Source organism: Solea senegalensis, linkage group LG21, assembly GCF_019176455.1.
Source record: "Solea senegalensis isolate Sse05_10M linkage group LG21, IFAPA_SoseM_1, whole genome shotgun sequence".
NCBI lineage: Eukaryota > Metazoa > Chordata > Actinopteri > Pleuronectiformes > Soleidae > Solea > Solea senegalensis.
The window spans coordinates 13,150,711-13,166,218 of NC_058040.1; the positions used below are offsets into that span (position 1 = coordinate 13,150,711).

At 41.8% G+C, this 15,508-nt stretch overlaps 1 protein-coding gene across 1 annotated transcript in view; it reads left to right on the top strand.

Moving 5' to 3' along the window:
- trabd2a (TraB domain containing 2A) overlaps positions 1–11,139 on the top strand; it is a 62,810-nt gene extending 51,671 nt beyond the window's left edge. The window contains exons 5-7 of the mRNA XM_044053571.1: positions 1,219–1,309; positions 4,821–5,087; positions 9,534–11,139. Of these exons, the coding sequence (XP_043909506.1) occupies positions 1,219–1,309; positions 4,821–5,087; positions 9,534–9,738 (563 nt within the window). The 3' untranslated portion in view covers positions 9,739–11,139. The remainder of the gene's footprint in view (positions 1–1,218; positions 1,310–4,820; positions 5,088–9,533) is intronic.
- Positions 11,140–15,508: the final 4,369 nt, after the last annotated feature.

Below are 15,508 nucleotides of genomic sequence, written 5' to 3' on the forward strand. Positions count from 1 at the left end.
TTTAGGCTTATTCAATATTCCATTTGATATGTGACAGTCACAGAAACAGGGACGGAATCAACCGAGCCAGGAAAGAAAATAAAGGCTGGAAAGATTAAACAAACTCCAATCGCAAGAATAAAAAGATGACAATGACATAGATAGTGAAGTTCCCTCAACGCTGGGTTCCGTGTGTATATACAAAAACATTTCTAGATTCTCCTTAACTTGTTTTCATGTGTACGGGGCCCTAAACTCCCGGGGCTCATTGTTTACACAGCTCGGTGTTGCCGCGGCTGAGCAGCCCTAAACAATGAGCCCCTGCTTCCCTTTGTCAGAGCGAGGGGGAAGAATGGAGACCTCTTGACATGGCAACCTGAAGCCTCAATGCCCCCACTTCACCTAGCTGACAGCCAGGGTCAGAGCAGGAGAGAGCGGAAGAAAAAGGGGAAGTCAGAGATAAGGAAGGAGAGGGAGAAGTAAATGGATGGGGACAAAGGGATACAGGAAGGGGTGCACATCTGTTTGGTCCTGACCTTACATTCGTAGCATGTTAAACTTGTTAAACTAAATCCATGCTACTTCATTTTCATTTTAAACCATCATGTGCACTGGTGGAAACAGGGAGACGGTGGTTCTCTCCTCTGCAGCTGTTTGCTTCTTTTCTGAAAGTACGATAAATGAGAAACATCGCGGCGAAAATGAAGAACAGGGATTATTTTTCGAGGACAGACAACAACAAGAAAATGAGATTATGAGCAACTTTTTTTTTGTTCAAAAATAGTCAAAATGAGACAGGAGGTGAATGTGGTTTGTGTCCGTCCAGACTGACATGCATCCCTCGGATTTCAAACACAAATGGAACGTGGGGGTAGTGTGGACCGGGTGTCCACACCAGAATGCATGTGTTTTTATGAAAATGAAAACAGATAAGTTTGAATGTCGCCTGTGTGAACCAGGTTTTTCAAACATAACACGGAGAACAATATTGTGAAATCATGGCTAAGGTTTTACGTGTGTGTGTGCATGTGTGTGCGTGAGCTTTCTGTATTTTTGTATTCAAAAATTATGCGCGGTTATTGTAGAACCAACATATTTTTCTTATTCCCCTTTTGTCACGGTGCAGTGACAGGCATGGTGAATGTCTTGTTTTCATTGGCCGGCAATGAAACTAATCATTAGCATTCAAAAGTGGAGGTCAACACTTCTCTCTCTCTCTCTCTCTCTTCTTGGTCGCAGGTCACTTTCTTGGCAACAATACAGTCATTGATGTGCTTCGTCGCCAGGGTTACGAAGTGGAGCACACCCCTGCTGGGCAGCCCATAAACAGGTAAATTGACTACTGTCCTCATGCACACATGCGCTTACACACTTATTTAACAGCAGTGATTTTCTGATTTATTGTGGCAGCAAATCTCACTAATCCCCTAACTTTATGCGAGGGTTCAATTTGACTAAATAACAAGGTTTTATTGTTGTGAAAACAAGAGTGTTTTTAAAATCATTTCTTACTTACTTTCGTCCAACACTAAAGTAGTTCCTAACAGTATTTAAACTGCCATAAAATCACACAACATAGAAATATTATTTATTTATTTATTATTGTATTAATTTTAATTTATAACAGTTTTCCATAATAATCAGAAGAAGTCTTGAGAAGAGCAAGAAAGAACAAAGCAGGAAACCTAGACGACCGAAAGAGACATTTTCATTTCATCTGAAAATCTCAAAAAAAGTCCACATTTTATCACTTAAAATAGTGTAAGGTTTCTCGTCCAGGCCACGTTTTATAGTGTAACTGCTGCTTCGTGGAAAAAAATATATTACTTTAAACGGTTTCACTGACAAAATTCCAAATGGGAAATCGTTTTCCAAGTACGCCGCGACTCCTCCGTTGGTTCGTGTTCACTCGCAGACCCAAAACAGATGTTTAAACTCTGCTTCAGCCCTCGCAAGAGATGTGTTGTCTGCAATAAATCAAAGACTGCGCTCAGTAGTTTATCCACCGAGTGATTATCCTTCACTCTCCTCACATGTCCCCGAACAGTGAGTATTTTTTTGAAGTTTGACATAGGTTTATTTATTTACCTCCTCCATTGACACTCGGGATTTTTTTTCGCTTTGCTTTACTGGACACTAATCTGTTAATCAGAGACTCATTTCAGTGTGGAACGCTGGTGATCACAGAAAAGAAAATAAATAGTACGTCCGGGACTCTATTATTATTAATTCTTAGTGATCACACGGTGCTGATCTGTGCCGCAGGTGCACCCACGGTAAATTGCCGTGGGAATAATACATAATAAAATAATACATAATAAAAAACTCCTTATATGGACATCCTGGGGGTGTTTGTTTATAGGTCACATATTAAAGCTTTAAAAAATGTGGGTTTTTCCAACCTGTCCTCCAACTGAAACATACATATAGGTCGTTTTTTTCAACCCCTGAAAACGTACATATAGGTCGTTTTCTGAAATGTGACAGTGGGTCGCTTTTTTCAAACCCCTGGATGCGACATAAAGGTAGTATTTATCAACTCGAATATGCACAGATGTTACTGAGGGTAGAGTTAGGGCAAAAAAGACAGGGTTAGGTAGTAAAAATTTAAAAAATATTAAAAAGGTGGTATAGTTAGGGACCGAACCATAGTCGACCACGCTCCGGCGCAGCGCTCTCGCTACTGAGCCGACTGCCGGTGCCGACAACGGCGAAGCCACTAGATACAGTGTCTAAGGCGGAACTGGTTGCTGTTATGTATACAACCGCTATGGGGCGCATGTTTTGAAAACCTAAATGTAGGTCGTAATTCCTGCATACGACCTACTGTATATGTACGTTTTATTGGAGGACAGCCTCACTTTTTCTTCTTCGAATGGGTTGTTGAGTCAAAGTTGGGATTCATTTTCTATCACATTTTTAGTCGTGATATAAAGCAGCAGTAATTGTGCAGAAGTCACAAAATAGACGTGTTTTTCTTTTCTTTTTGTTCATAAGAACGAGCCGAGTGAACTTTGAACTGTGACGCATTTCCAAATTTCACAAATTCAATCCGATTTTAAACATTTTGAGTACATTTTAAGAAAAATTAACTCTTCCACACAACCTTTGACTCAAAATGTTGAACACGCACTACTTATACTTAGAAATTCAGTCCTTGACATGTCTCATTTCCACATCTTCAGCTGTTTCCACAGAGCAGATTGCACCATAGATAAGTCACGGTTGAAGAGTTGTTGAAAGGACCAACCACAGCGGGACTCCCACAGTCCCTCCTGCTGTGAAGCATGTCGTGCAGTCTAGCATGCCGCACGGTGCGGGTGGCTATCTCAAGTGTGAATCTGTGTTGGGTTTTTTTGTTCAGCGCGTGAGCGAATGAATGAGTGAATCTACTTTCGTACACAAATCCGCTGTTTGATGTGGGCTCATTAGTCTGGCAGCTCCAGAGTTCAAATATATAGTTTTATAGGTTTATCCCAGGTGGACATGTCGTGTTACTTTGAAATTGCTCAGCTTAGCTATGCCATGTATTACTGTGGTTTTACTGTAACTATACAGTTTCACCAGATCACTATGAGTTATCTGTATTTCCCTTTATACATTTTATATTATTAAATGATTTCCCTGTTTGAAATCATCTACATATAGAAATTTCACAACAACAACATGATGTGATGTTGTGAATTATCAGTTAAGTTAACTGTGACATTTACATTTAAAGCCTGTGAAATCCTGGAAATAATTATAGCAGTGTACAGATACTGACATATGTTGTGGAAGTTCATTATGTCTACTGAGTGAACTTCGTTTTTTAGTTGTTTTTTTTAGACAAAAGGAGGTTTTCCTTACTTTGTTAATCACTTTCTGCGTCTTCTAAAAAACTAACCAACAAACTGTAGTTACTGACCTTGTGATGGCCGGTGGTTCATCAGAAGCTCAATTGTTTCTCATCAAAAAGATTTGTTTTTGGTTTTGCTCTCATACTTAGAATACTGGACCTTAAATTGTTTTTTCCAGAAAATGTTGGACATGTTCTCTGTTAGACTGCAAATTGGTTACTGGAACATCCACAGCATGCTGTTGTTACATTGCAAGGATAATATGTCTCGTCTCCTTTCCTTTTCGTTTCCCTTTCCTTTGCACTGCACACATTTTTGATGGAGTTGTTGCTCGTGAAGAAATAGGACTATCAAGACGTCTCAAATGTATGCATTTGCTGCAAGCTTCATCTCTAAATAAATTCAAGAGAACACATTTTAAGGGGGGCCACACGGTGGTGTACTGGTTAGCACTCTCGCCTTGCAGCGAGAAGACCCGGGTTTGAGCCCCGGTTGGAACAAGGGCCTTTCTGCATGGAGTTTGCATATTCTCCCCGTGTGTGCGTGGGTTCTCTCCGGGTTCTCCGGCTTCCTCCCACAGTCCAAAAACATGCAATGTGGGGATTAGGTGAATTGGACACTCTAAATTGACCGTAGGAGTGAGTGTGAGAGTGAATGGTTGTTTGTCTCTAGTTGTGTGTGGCCCTGCGATGGACTGGCGAACTGTCCAGGGTGTACCCCGCCTATCGCCCGTTGTAGCTGAGATTGGCACAGCACCCCCCGCGACCCTCTGGTGGAGGATAAAGCGGTTAGATGATGACTGACTGACTGACATTTTAAGGGTCTGTGCTTGTGGCACAGCATCTCCAAAGCTTATTTCCCTTTGATGTAGGAAAGAAAAGTCCAATGACAGACACGCTGATATTAATATTAAAATTAAAAAGAGCACACGCTGTGTCACAAACCTTTTCTTTACATTTGAACTCTTGAAAGTTTTAAGTTTTTGTGACGTGTCCTTTCCAGAAGATCATCATCATCCAGACCAGAGTCTGAGGACCACTATGACGAGTCTCCTCTCCTGGAGCCGTTCCTCCACGAGCTCCTGCACAAAGAGGGGGATCAGGGGCGTCCCCTGGAGGACGACCTGTTACCCCACATGCTGCTGCCACCAGACAGCCTGGAGCTGCTGGAGAAAGCAGAAAGGAAAATGTTTAAGAAGAAGAGGAGGAACAAGCAGAAGAAGCAGCGGCACCGGCATTTTAATGACCTCTGGGTTCGCATCGAAGAAAGGTGAGAGAACGAGGGTCTGTTGGGTCGGGTTTCTCTCTGCAGTCGTTGTCGATGACTTGTGTGATTGGAGCGGGAGAAACGTAGAAAAGGTGAGACTTGCGCAGACAGAGACGAAGACAAAAGGAATGGAAAGGGTTTAAGGATAAAAGCACAGACAAGAAAGACAGAGAGGATGAGAGAGAGAGAGAGAGAGAGAGAGAGAGAGAGGAAATTGGAATATGTTATGCAGTCTTATGGTGCCGCAGGCTTAACAGTCGCCATATCACATCACCATGTCTCTTCATGGAGACCGCACACACACACAAACTTGTGAGGACACCACAGAGACGGAATGCATTCCTTAGCCTCTTACCCTATCCTTAACCATCACAACTAAGTGCCTAACCCTAAAACCAGGTCTTAACCCTGAAAAGGACCTTTAAAATCACCATCTTGCTTTGTGGTATAAGTCCATACTAGCCTCTACCTGGTGTTAGTGTCTTGGATGTGAAAACGGCAGCCTGGGAATTCCTACCAAGTATCTGGTTTTGGTCTCTCGGTAGCTCCAGGCAGGGACTAACCAGACAACAAAACAAGCTCACCTTTCAGACAAAAGAAAAGGAGACCACTGCACAAGGTGTGGTCTGCCATCTTGAATCTTCTCCCCCCTTTTGTGGTAAGGGCAAATGTTGTGATTTTGCACGTGCACAGGAAGCAAAAGAGACTCAATCGATCCATTTTCTACACCTTAGGTTACCGAGAATCAGGTTACCATACCTTGGAGGTTATTGTCAGTCTCGACAAGAGGCTTAATCAAAGGGCAAGCACATGTCGACGGTAGACCACATTCATTCAGACCTTAGGGCAGCAAGGAGTTCCCGATAATTCACACATCTTTTGTCTATGGAGGGAAACTCGGCACCTGATGTTAACCCACGCAAACGTAGGGGGAATGTGGACATTTCACAGAGCAGTGTCCGAAGACAGCAAACCATTAAGCTGTCGTAAATCTGTATTTTACAAGCAACTTCAGCTGATTTAAAGTCCCACCTCAGTGTCTCATTGACTCTGAATAAACCCTCTGGTCTTTTTTTTTTATAGCCATGGCTATTGTTAGACAGAGCAATATTTGAAATTTGAGTTTGTTTCAACATGTCATACGGTTCATGTGGCGCGCTCGTTTGCTTTCCTTATTTATATGTAAACTGTAAATGACTGTATAGCGTCACATAATACTAAAGAGATGGAATTTGGCAGCATGGTTGGCACTGTCATCGAACACTTCCTGCTTCCTGAGTGATCCCTCGGCTTCCTGTGTTTTCCTTGCAAAGTCCAAGGATGTGCAGCTCAGGTGATCTAGGGACTTTAATATGTTGTTGGTGTGGATTATGTCTTCACATGTGTGGGCATGAATTCGCTTGACAGAATCGCCAGGAGAGCCGAGTCTGAAGTTTGAATATGCTGCTGATTCTGTTTGAAAACTGCCATTTTGTCTGACTTGGCAGAAACAGAGATTGATGACGGTTTCGCGCATTCACTTCCTGATTGTTTCTTATATTTCACCATTGTTTTTTCTAGTTAGTACTTTTTCGGAAACTTGGCAAACAACTGCAGAGGAAAGAATTAGTATACACATGCCCAGCGATTAGGGGTGGGTTAAAATATCGTGACGTATCGCTATATGATTGTCTTGCAATACCTTGATTATTACAGAATTCTCGTATCGTGATATCGGTATCGTGGACCATGTATCATCTTTTATCATATGGATTTATTATGTTGTAATAAATACGTAGAGTGTTACAGTTATGGTTGGTTCTGAAAATAAATAGAAAAAGTTCCAGCTAATCAACAGGTACTACACTTTGGACCCGAGCAGGACTCTGCCCCTCAGCTTTTAAATGAACTTGTGTTTTCTACGTACAGTACGGACTATTCCACATTAGTGACGGAAAGAAAACTCCACCCGTGTAGCGTCTGTTCCTCACAGGAACAGAGGAGGTTTGTGAACATTTGTGTACATTATGTCTGCAGAAATGATTTCGGCTTGCTCAGAGAGAGGCTGTGCTGCTCAGCGCGGAGGAAGCAGACTGTTTGTGTACACTTTGTAAAGTGTACACCGTGCACATCTTTGTATATTTGAATGTCTGAAAAGGTGAGGGAGTGCGCTGAACAGAAGCGGCCACAGTGCCACGGCTCTGTGTTGTGTTTGATGCGTGTCCACAGAGTGATGAGCCACACCTGGTTTCCTTACGGCCTCTCCAGGTTCTCAAAACTAAATAAACTTTCATTTCATATTCTATAACTTAAAAGTTAACATGAGACTTTCTTTGAACATTGTAATACTTGTACTGTATATATTTTAGTCATGTCATTTTGTTGGTGGTCACTGTTTGTATCTTTGTGTGCTGTGTTGGTTCTGCCACTGACTGACCTTTCCAAGGCTTTATTGGCATAAATTGAATGTGCTTATGAGTGTGTAATTGCTTTAAAATGAAAATCCTTTGGCGTTTTATAGGTACTTTAGGCAAGGGCCATTATGCCGCTTTGTTTCCACATCAGGCTGAAAGAACAAGAGCATTTTGAAGCCGGACCTTTTGAATGCAAACGAACAAGGACATCCTTTCTTGTATGTGAAGGCCACCGCGGTACCCGGAGACACTTTTGGCACTTCTCCACTATACAGTTCTAGCATGGCACGGCTCGACTCTACTACAGTTTCTGCTTTTCCATTAGAGGTAGTACCTGGTTCCTTTTTGGTACCTGCTCTGACAAGGTTCCAAGCGAGCTGAGTCGATACTAAAATGTGATGTCGACAGACTGCCGGCCACCGAGTGCTGTCACCGGAAGAGTCGTGAGCGTGACGTCCGACACAGGTATCAAACCGAACTGTAGGTCAGTTAAAAAGACTCCAACATGTAGCAAGGATCTAACAGGAGTCTGGTGCATTAGCAACAGCTCTGCCGAAAGCTGGATCTCGTGAGCCAAAACACAACTCGTTATTCAGCCATATTTTAGTTCAGTGACTGTGTCAGCAGGAGTCTGTGCTCTAAAAGCTAATCTTTTTAATTAACTGATTCTAATGATTCAGTTATACCAAAAACAACCGCTTTGCTCATCACTGCAGTTTCGTGCAGCCGTGATAGGACGACCCTGCCCACGTTGAGGAGGTACTATGAAGTAATGGAAAACGACGTACATGATACCCAAACAGAGTAGAGTCTAGCCGAGCCGAGCGGAGTCATGCTAGAATTGTATAATGGAAAAGCTCCATTACAAAAAGGAGCAGAGGAGTTCTGTGTTTGTCACAAATGTGCAGTCTCACCACAAGATGTCACCAATTCTTACACACTGGACCTTTGAGAAATCAGCCACCTGCACCTGCAGTCCTTTTTTTCACGTTTTCCACAACGATCCATTTCAGCTCACACTGATTTGTCTGTTGTCAGAATAAGGGAATAATCATTTAGGGCTGGGACATGGTCCTGTGCCGAACTCGTACATGTTTTCATTTTTCTTAACCTTTGTGCTTGTCAAAACATAACTCGGTAACAAGGAAGCAGCACAGGCAGACTTTTCTTTCAATATTCTGTGTTGTAATGCTGTGTCAAATTGCCGCTGCAGCCCACTGGTATCTCGAGATCCTGACTTCAGGAACCCGTGTGTTTGTTTTGCCTGGCCTCGTCCCAGGATAAACCACACAAGCACCACACGCACAGCATCAAACGGGGAGGGGGGGGAGAAGAAATGATTTAATTGCAAGACTTGAAAAGGACAGATAAAGAAAGCAGTGGAGACAGGCAGAATATGTAATGTGAAGAATAAAGAAACGCAAATAAATAAGTAAAAACAGGCACTTGGTTTGCAGCTATGTGCTGATCAATGAGGTGCACATCGCGGGGGGGTTGTATCACTCAGGTCTGTTGCAGTGGATCCATCTGTTGAGACGTTTTCCCTTTAAAGATTCCATCATCATTAATATTTCCATTGTTTACCTCCCACAGTCTGCATATTTCCTCGAGCAGTTGTAGACAAAGAGGGAAACGAGGAGGAGGAGGGGCCTGTTTTTCCTGCAGCTCGCAACAGGATTTTCCATTTAGTCCCGAAGAACGACACATGGCATAGAGGCTCAGCAGTGCAGAGACAGCGTTCTGCATGTCTGTCTGTCTGTCTGTCAGACCTACAGGACTGTTACAAAATGACATCGACCATTTCCGTTAAATTTGGGAGTGACTGCGGATCACGTTCATTTACATAGCGAGAGAGGGCGTTGGCCTTCGTGGAACTGAGCCGTGCTCACCTCAAACCAGTGAAGGGGAAAATCAAAATACATAAATCACTTGGGAGGAAAAAAAAGGGAAACCTCTGACCAATTGTGACAAGTGTTAGTTCATGGGGAGTTCATGATGTACTGTCGGAGGCCGAGACCTTTACAAATATCGATCTTCTCTTCTATCCTCTCCGCAGCTCCATGGTGCAGTCGCCGCCTCCGCCGCTCGTCCGCATCATCAACGGATACATCACGGTGCAGCCGCCCGACAGAGTCCACAGCCACTACGACTACCACCACGTGCCCTCGGCGTCGCCCGCGGCGTCCTCCTCATCCTCTTTACTCCTCTTCCTCTGCACATTTCTGACAGGAGTCCCACAGATGTGGACCGCGCTGCTCTAGTAGAGACTTTGAATTTCAAACTCTGACTTATTGAGTTTCATGTATCAGCTCATAGAAAGTGAGATCTGATCATGCATCATAAAAACTGCAGCGCGCGGCGACTCCCAGAGACCGCGCGACTAAAAAGCATGGAGAAAGCACGTGAAATCAACTCGAGCTGTCAGGTAACAGTACACCGCCACGGATGTTAGGTGAAATTACGCCTGCGTTATTGGGACAGGATGGTAAATCATGTCAAAAGGAGCGCGGGGGCTCTTTGCGAAACTTGCGAGCTGTGTAAGTGTATACAGCCGTGAGGTTTCTTGAAGCATAAAAAAGGTCTCATAAGGTTCCGGTTACTTAGCGTACACAGCGGGGGGGGGGCGAGTTGTGCGAGAAATGCGGAATGAAAGAAAAGGGGAAAGCTGACAAACAAGGAAGTATTATTGGATGTTACGCAATATCCTGGTGCCCTCGCGGGGGTCACAGTGTTACAGTAGACGCTCATCGTTCAGAATGCAGTGCCTCGGAGAATATTAAATCTCACCGTTCAGTGACAAAGACACAGGGACATCATTAAGAACCGTCGCTGAATATCAAATACCTTCAATAAGTTCAACTGGAACTGTACACCATGTGCGCGTGTGTGTGTGTGTGTCAGTCAGCGCTTAAACCCCTTGCCTTGCAGACAGGCGTTCCTCCTCGTCTTCCATTTTTGGAAGATTTTTGCATAAAAGCGTGGGTGAAATTGTACATATTGTGTCTAAATATCATAGATGTATTTTAGAATTATAAAGAAAAAAAAATTATCGGAAGTTGTTTATATGAATGAATGAATAAATAAATAGATATGCAGTATATTTTTTTTGGAAAATAATTCAGGAACTAACCACCGTAACCTGCGTCATGTGTCTCATTGAAATAAAAAAAAGGGACATATGATTGTGTTGTATTATATTGTATGTACCAGTGTTATCACTCGCTTTGCTGAAAGGATTCACGTTAATGTATGTTGGAGCATATGTTTAATTTATTTAACAGTTACTACCATAGTGTGGCTGTAGGCCATGTGGAATATTCTCTCTGTTTTTGATTTTTGGCCACCTTTAATGACCAAATGTGTTCTTTCCAATGCAATAATAGTTTTTTTGCGACCACATACAACATGCAGAGCTTTGGGCTTTTCATAGTTCACATAATATGGCATGAAATAAGTGTAATAGTATTACCACAACAACAATAAACCTTTTTGTGTAGATTTTAATGTTCATGCTTGGCTGTAAAGTAAGAGAGAGTTTGTGTCTGTGACTGTTTGGCTTTTGTCTTCACTTACAGAAAATCCTTGAAGTGTTTATAGAAAATACAGTTGTTGGATTTAATAAGCAATTAAAAAAATGTCATCTTCAGCAATATTTACCTGAATCAGACTAAGGACGTTCATTCATTCATTATCTATTACTTATCTATTGAGTGTCACAGGTGGAGCCAGCGAACACACAGGCGATGGTAAGTTTAGGTTCCTCAAATAACATAACTCCAGTTTTAAAGTGGCTGGAGAGAACCCAAGGTTTCTCTCTCAAGACCAGGGACGCAAATGCTTAGAGGGAAAGACAGTTGTGCAAATGACATTTTCATTAAAGTTATAAAGGATAACTGTTCAACTTGAACTTCATTATCATCCTGACAGAAATTTGAGGGAAGGAGGGAACAAAAAGTGATTTACTAAAGTGATGATGTTTTTGGCTTTCAGGTAATAAAAGGTAATCATGACATGTATACTTACCTTGTCTGTCCATCTACTCGACGTCCTTTATTCTTGTCTTGGTGATATTCCGTTTTTAAGTGTGTTTAAATGCCGGGTTAGCCACTGATTGTTTGCTCGCTCTTTCACCTGGTGGAGGTTGATTGCTTTGATTGGCAGCACCTGTGTCAGGGAGGAGTGACCTACTTTATAAATCAGTGCCAATGTTAACTATTAAGACCTGAAAGCTGAAGTATCATCACTTTTTTTGGGGTTAGTTTATTTATTTCAAACATAAAGAAGAACAAATGTTCAATTTATTAGCAGACATGAAAACAAATGGTTCACATGCATTAGTTTCTTCTCATGTTTGAAAAAGGAGCGTGAAGATGTTTAAATCGAATTTAATCTCACCTCCTCTCCTTCAAATGTGAATTTCTGTGACATCTTTCTACAATATTTCATCACATAATCCGTACTTGCATATACACACATTAGAATTAGAATTAAAAAATGAATTATTATAAATGGAAAAATACATTGTCAATTCATGTTATGTAAAGTGCAGGTGACCAAGTTGCAGCCATATAGCAGTATATCTATATACAGTATACTATATATATATATATATATATATGCATACTACTATACTATACATATATGTATATATATATACATGTGTATATATATATATATATATATATGCATTATGTTGTCACATATCATATTCCATGGTTTGAGTCTGTATAGCATCCAAAATCTCCTTCATTACCCTGGCAAACAGGTAAATCAGATTGGAGTCACTAGGAGTCACTATAGTGATATCATAAACAGATGCTTTGCTAATAAAGTGTCTGCACCAGGGGAGCCACACTACACTTTATGTGGAGTACAGTGTAGATCTACACGTGTGTGTCACTGGATATTGATGCAAACGTCGCATTAAGACACTTAGGATTGTTGACACAAGCCAGTAGTTTGGTATCACTAAAGCATAACAGTGGGTGTGTGTGTTCTGGCTGTCTTACATTAAATTGTGGGTGGCTCCACACACACACACACACATGCTGCCCTCCTGCCCTGACCCAGGGCTCATGGCATGTTTATGTGAGGTTAATGTGCTGTGATAAGGCCACTATTAGATGGCTGTTTGATGTGTGCATGTGGTCTGCCGCAAACAAGGGCAGCTGCTCCGCCCCGTGTGCGCCATCGCTGCAGGAAACAAACAGGAAGCCGGAGCTCGCGGATTCTTTAGATGCACAGGAAATGAGGGTTAATTGATTTGCTATGTCAACAGGAAAAGAAAGCTAATTGACTTGTTAGTTTGTGCTTTAGGAGGGGCCGCGTGCTCGGAGAGGTCATCGGGGGCCGCGTATGACTAATGTGCACGAAGCAGGAAACGTAAGACAAATGAGGTGCGAGGCGAGGGAGGTAAGTGATTCAATGCACAACGCTGAAGATGTAATTGAATGATTTCCCATGAAATCCAGGATTTAGTCATGTTATTTTCTCCCCTCCACTAAAAAAGAAGCAACAGCTTTGTGAGAGGAAATATGGGAAGAGTAGAATAAAATCTCTAACTCTATGTATTATTAAAGGTCCAGGGTGTGAAATATTTTCCATTTAGCAAACTTAGATTCTTAAATAATTATACTGAGTGTACACTGAGTGCTCTTTGCTTGGAAAGGAAGGGGCGAGGTGAGAGATTCACCTGCAACATGCCTTGCCTTAATGCCTGAATATGTTCTATAAAAAAAGAATTATCATGTGTGTGTTTGTTCTGTCTAACAGATGCTAAAGTAAGTGGAGATCATTCATTTTAGTATAGCACATGCAATAGATTAGGCATAAATTTAGGCATGCAAATTCATATGGAATCCCCGCCCCTGAAGCTTATACTTAACTGAAATCTGCAAATAGCTTCCACAATTTTTGTCACATGTAGTCTATTCTGATATATGAGCAGTAGAAGCTACTAATCAATGGGCGTGTGTCTTTTTCTTGGCACAACTAACCTTACATTTGGAGAATTTCCTGACATTAGCAGCCAAAATCTGTGTTCTGCAAGCCAACAGATTCCCTCTCATTCATACCGGAAACCGGGTTGAGACCTCCTTGTGACACTTTAGATGTTGTCCATACTACTAACCTTGCTTGTGCTGATATAATCCCATAATAAACGTTATATTTATAGCACATCTCTTCACGATGTTCCTCAAAAGGCACTTCAAGGAACAGAAAGGTTTATGGGCAAGATTTAAAAGTAACTATTACTGAGTATTGATTTCCATGGTGTGGAGGCTTCAGGCGCAAAAGCCCACTCACCCATTGTCACAAACTGTGACCTGGGATTAACCAGGTCACAGGGTCACTGCATATATGTAATTTTCATTGTGTGGAGGGGAAACATAGTTTAGTTCCCAACTGTAGCCACTGTCAGCCGCTCAAAAAATATCAAACTAACGTCACATTATAAATGATACCTTTCTTTCCGCGCCATCTAACACAAGCACTTTCCAAACAGTGGAGCATGTAAGCCATGGAGTCCTTCCCTCGCAGAATAAACAAACAGAGGTGCAGGTCACACCTCTAATGGCCTCCTGTTGAGTGCTTTCGCTGACAGACGTTACAGGTCGTTTATCAGATACGTTGTATAAAGAACGGTGTGGATTACACGTGTCAAACTTGAGTAGTGTATGAGCGAGTCAAGCAACGCAGTCAAGACGTGAAACCGGCGAGACTTTACACAAGGACCGACTGTAGTATTCAGTTCTGTAGTATTAAGTGCTGTTATAACTTCTTGTCCTTTCACATGTAATTTTCCTCTGTAATTTCATCTTTCGCTTAAAGTGAGTCTCATTTATCTGAATCCAAGTGTTCAAGGTTGGATCGTGTTTCAATCACAGTCGCCTGAATCAACATCAAGAGCAATATATGCAATGTTGTGATTATGCATCCATGAAAAGATTAAAACAGACAATGTGCTATTAAACTAGCATCTGTTTACATGCCGCTAATCTGAGAGCGAGCATCTGTTTCATCACATTTCGCTGCCAAACAAGCCGGGTCATTCTTTTTTTCCTTTTTTGTTGCAGTCATCATCATACGCACATTTGTTACAGAATGGAAACATATCCGTACGACAGTCATCGATCCCCTTAACACGCAAATTAAGAACATGAAAACATGCCACACCAGACAGGAGGTGGGGTTGCCAGATTGGACAAAGTAAACCTGTAGGAATTGAAAGCAGATGTCCGTGCAGACGTCTGTTTCCTGTGCAGTACAAGAAAAAGCGGAGGAGAAAAAAAAAGAATAAAGACAAGGCATTGTTAGGTAGTTGTCAGTCGAACATGTTTTCTTAATATTTCCTGGACTGTAATCTGAGGTTATACAGCCCTCGTTAATAATATCAGGTCCTCTGTCACAGGATTCAAGTGACTGATTTTTTACAATAGCAATAACCCAATAAGAAACATATCATTCACCTCAAAGTAAATATAAAAACGATCATATTCTCTGTGGTCACTTCACACACAACCATGTTTGACTTCCTCCGCCGCTTTCCCCTCTCGATTAAATCCATATTTCTTCTCATTTTAAATACAGACGACATTGATATACCCACATGCCAACAATGGCCCAGTCATGTTTTCATAATGCTTTCATCCAGCCATCATCATCATCATCCCAGTCCCCATTTTGGGCCGCAAGGTCAAATCACTCTCCCATTGTTAAAACAATCTCACGCGGGGTGTGATTGTTTGGTCGATCCCTCACAGCCTTGCACAAATAAGCACATGTATGCGAGGTCTCACTGTGGTTATTATCACTGCGTCAGTGTAAGTCATGGCAGTGAGTTAACCGAGACGCTACGCTACAGGAGTCTGCAGTCTATTTACACAGCTAATCTCCATAGGATTCTATTATATGTTATTTGTGCTTTAAAGGATGTTTAATGTAGATTGATCTTTAATAGACAGCACTCTATCTATCTATCTATCTATCTATCTATCTATCTATCTATCTATCTATCTATCTATCTATCTA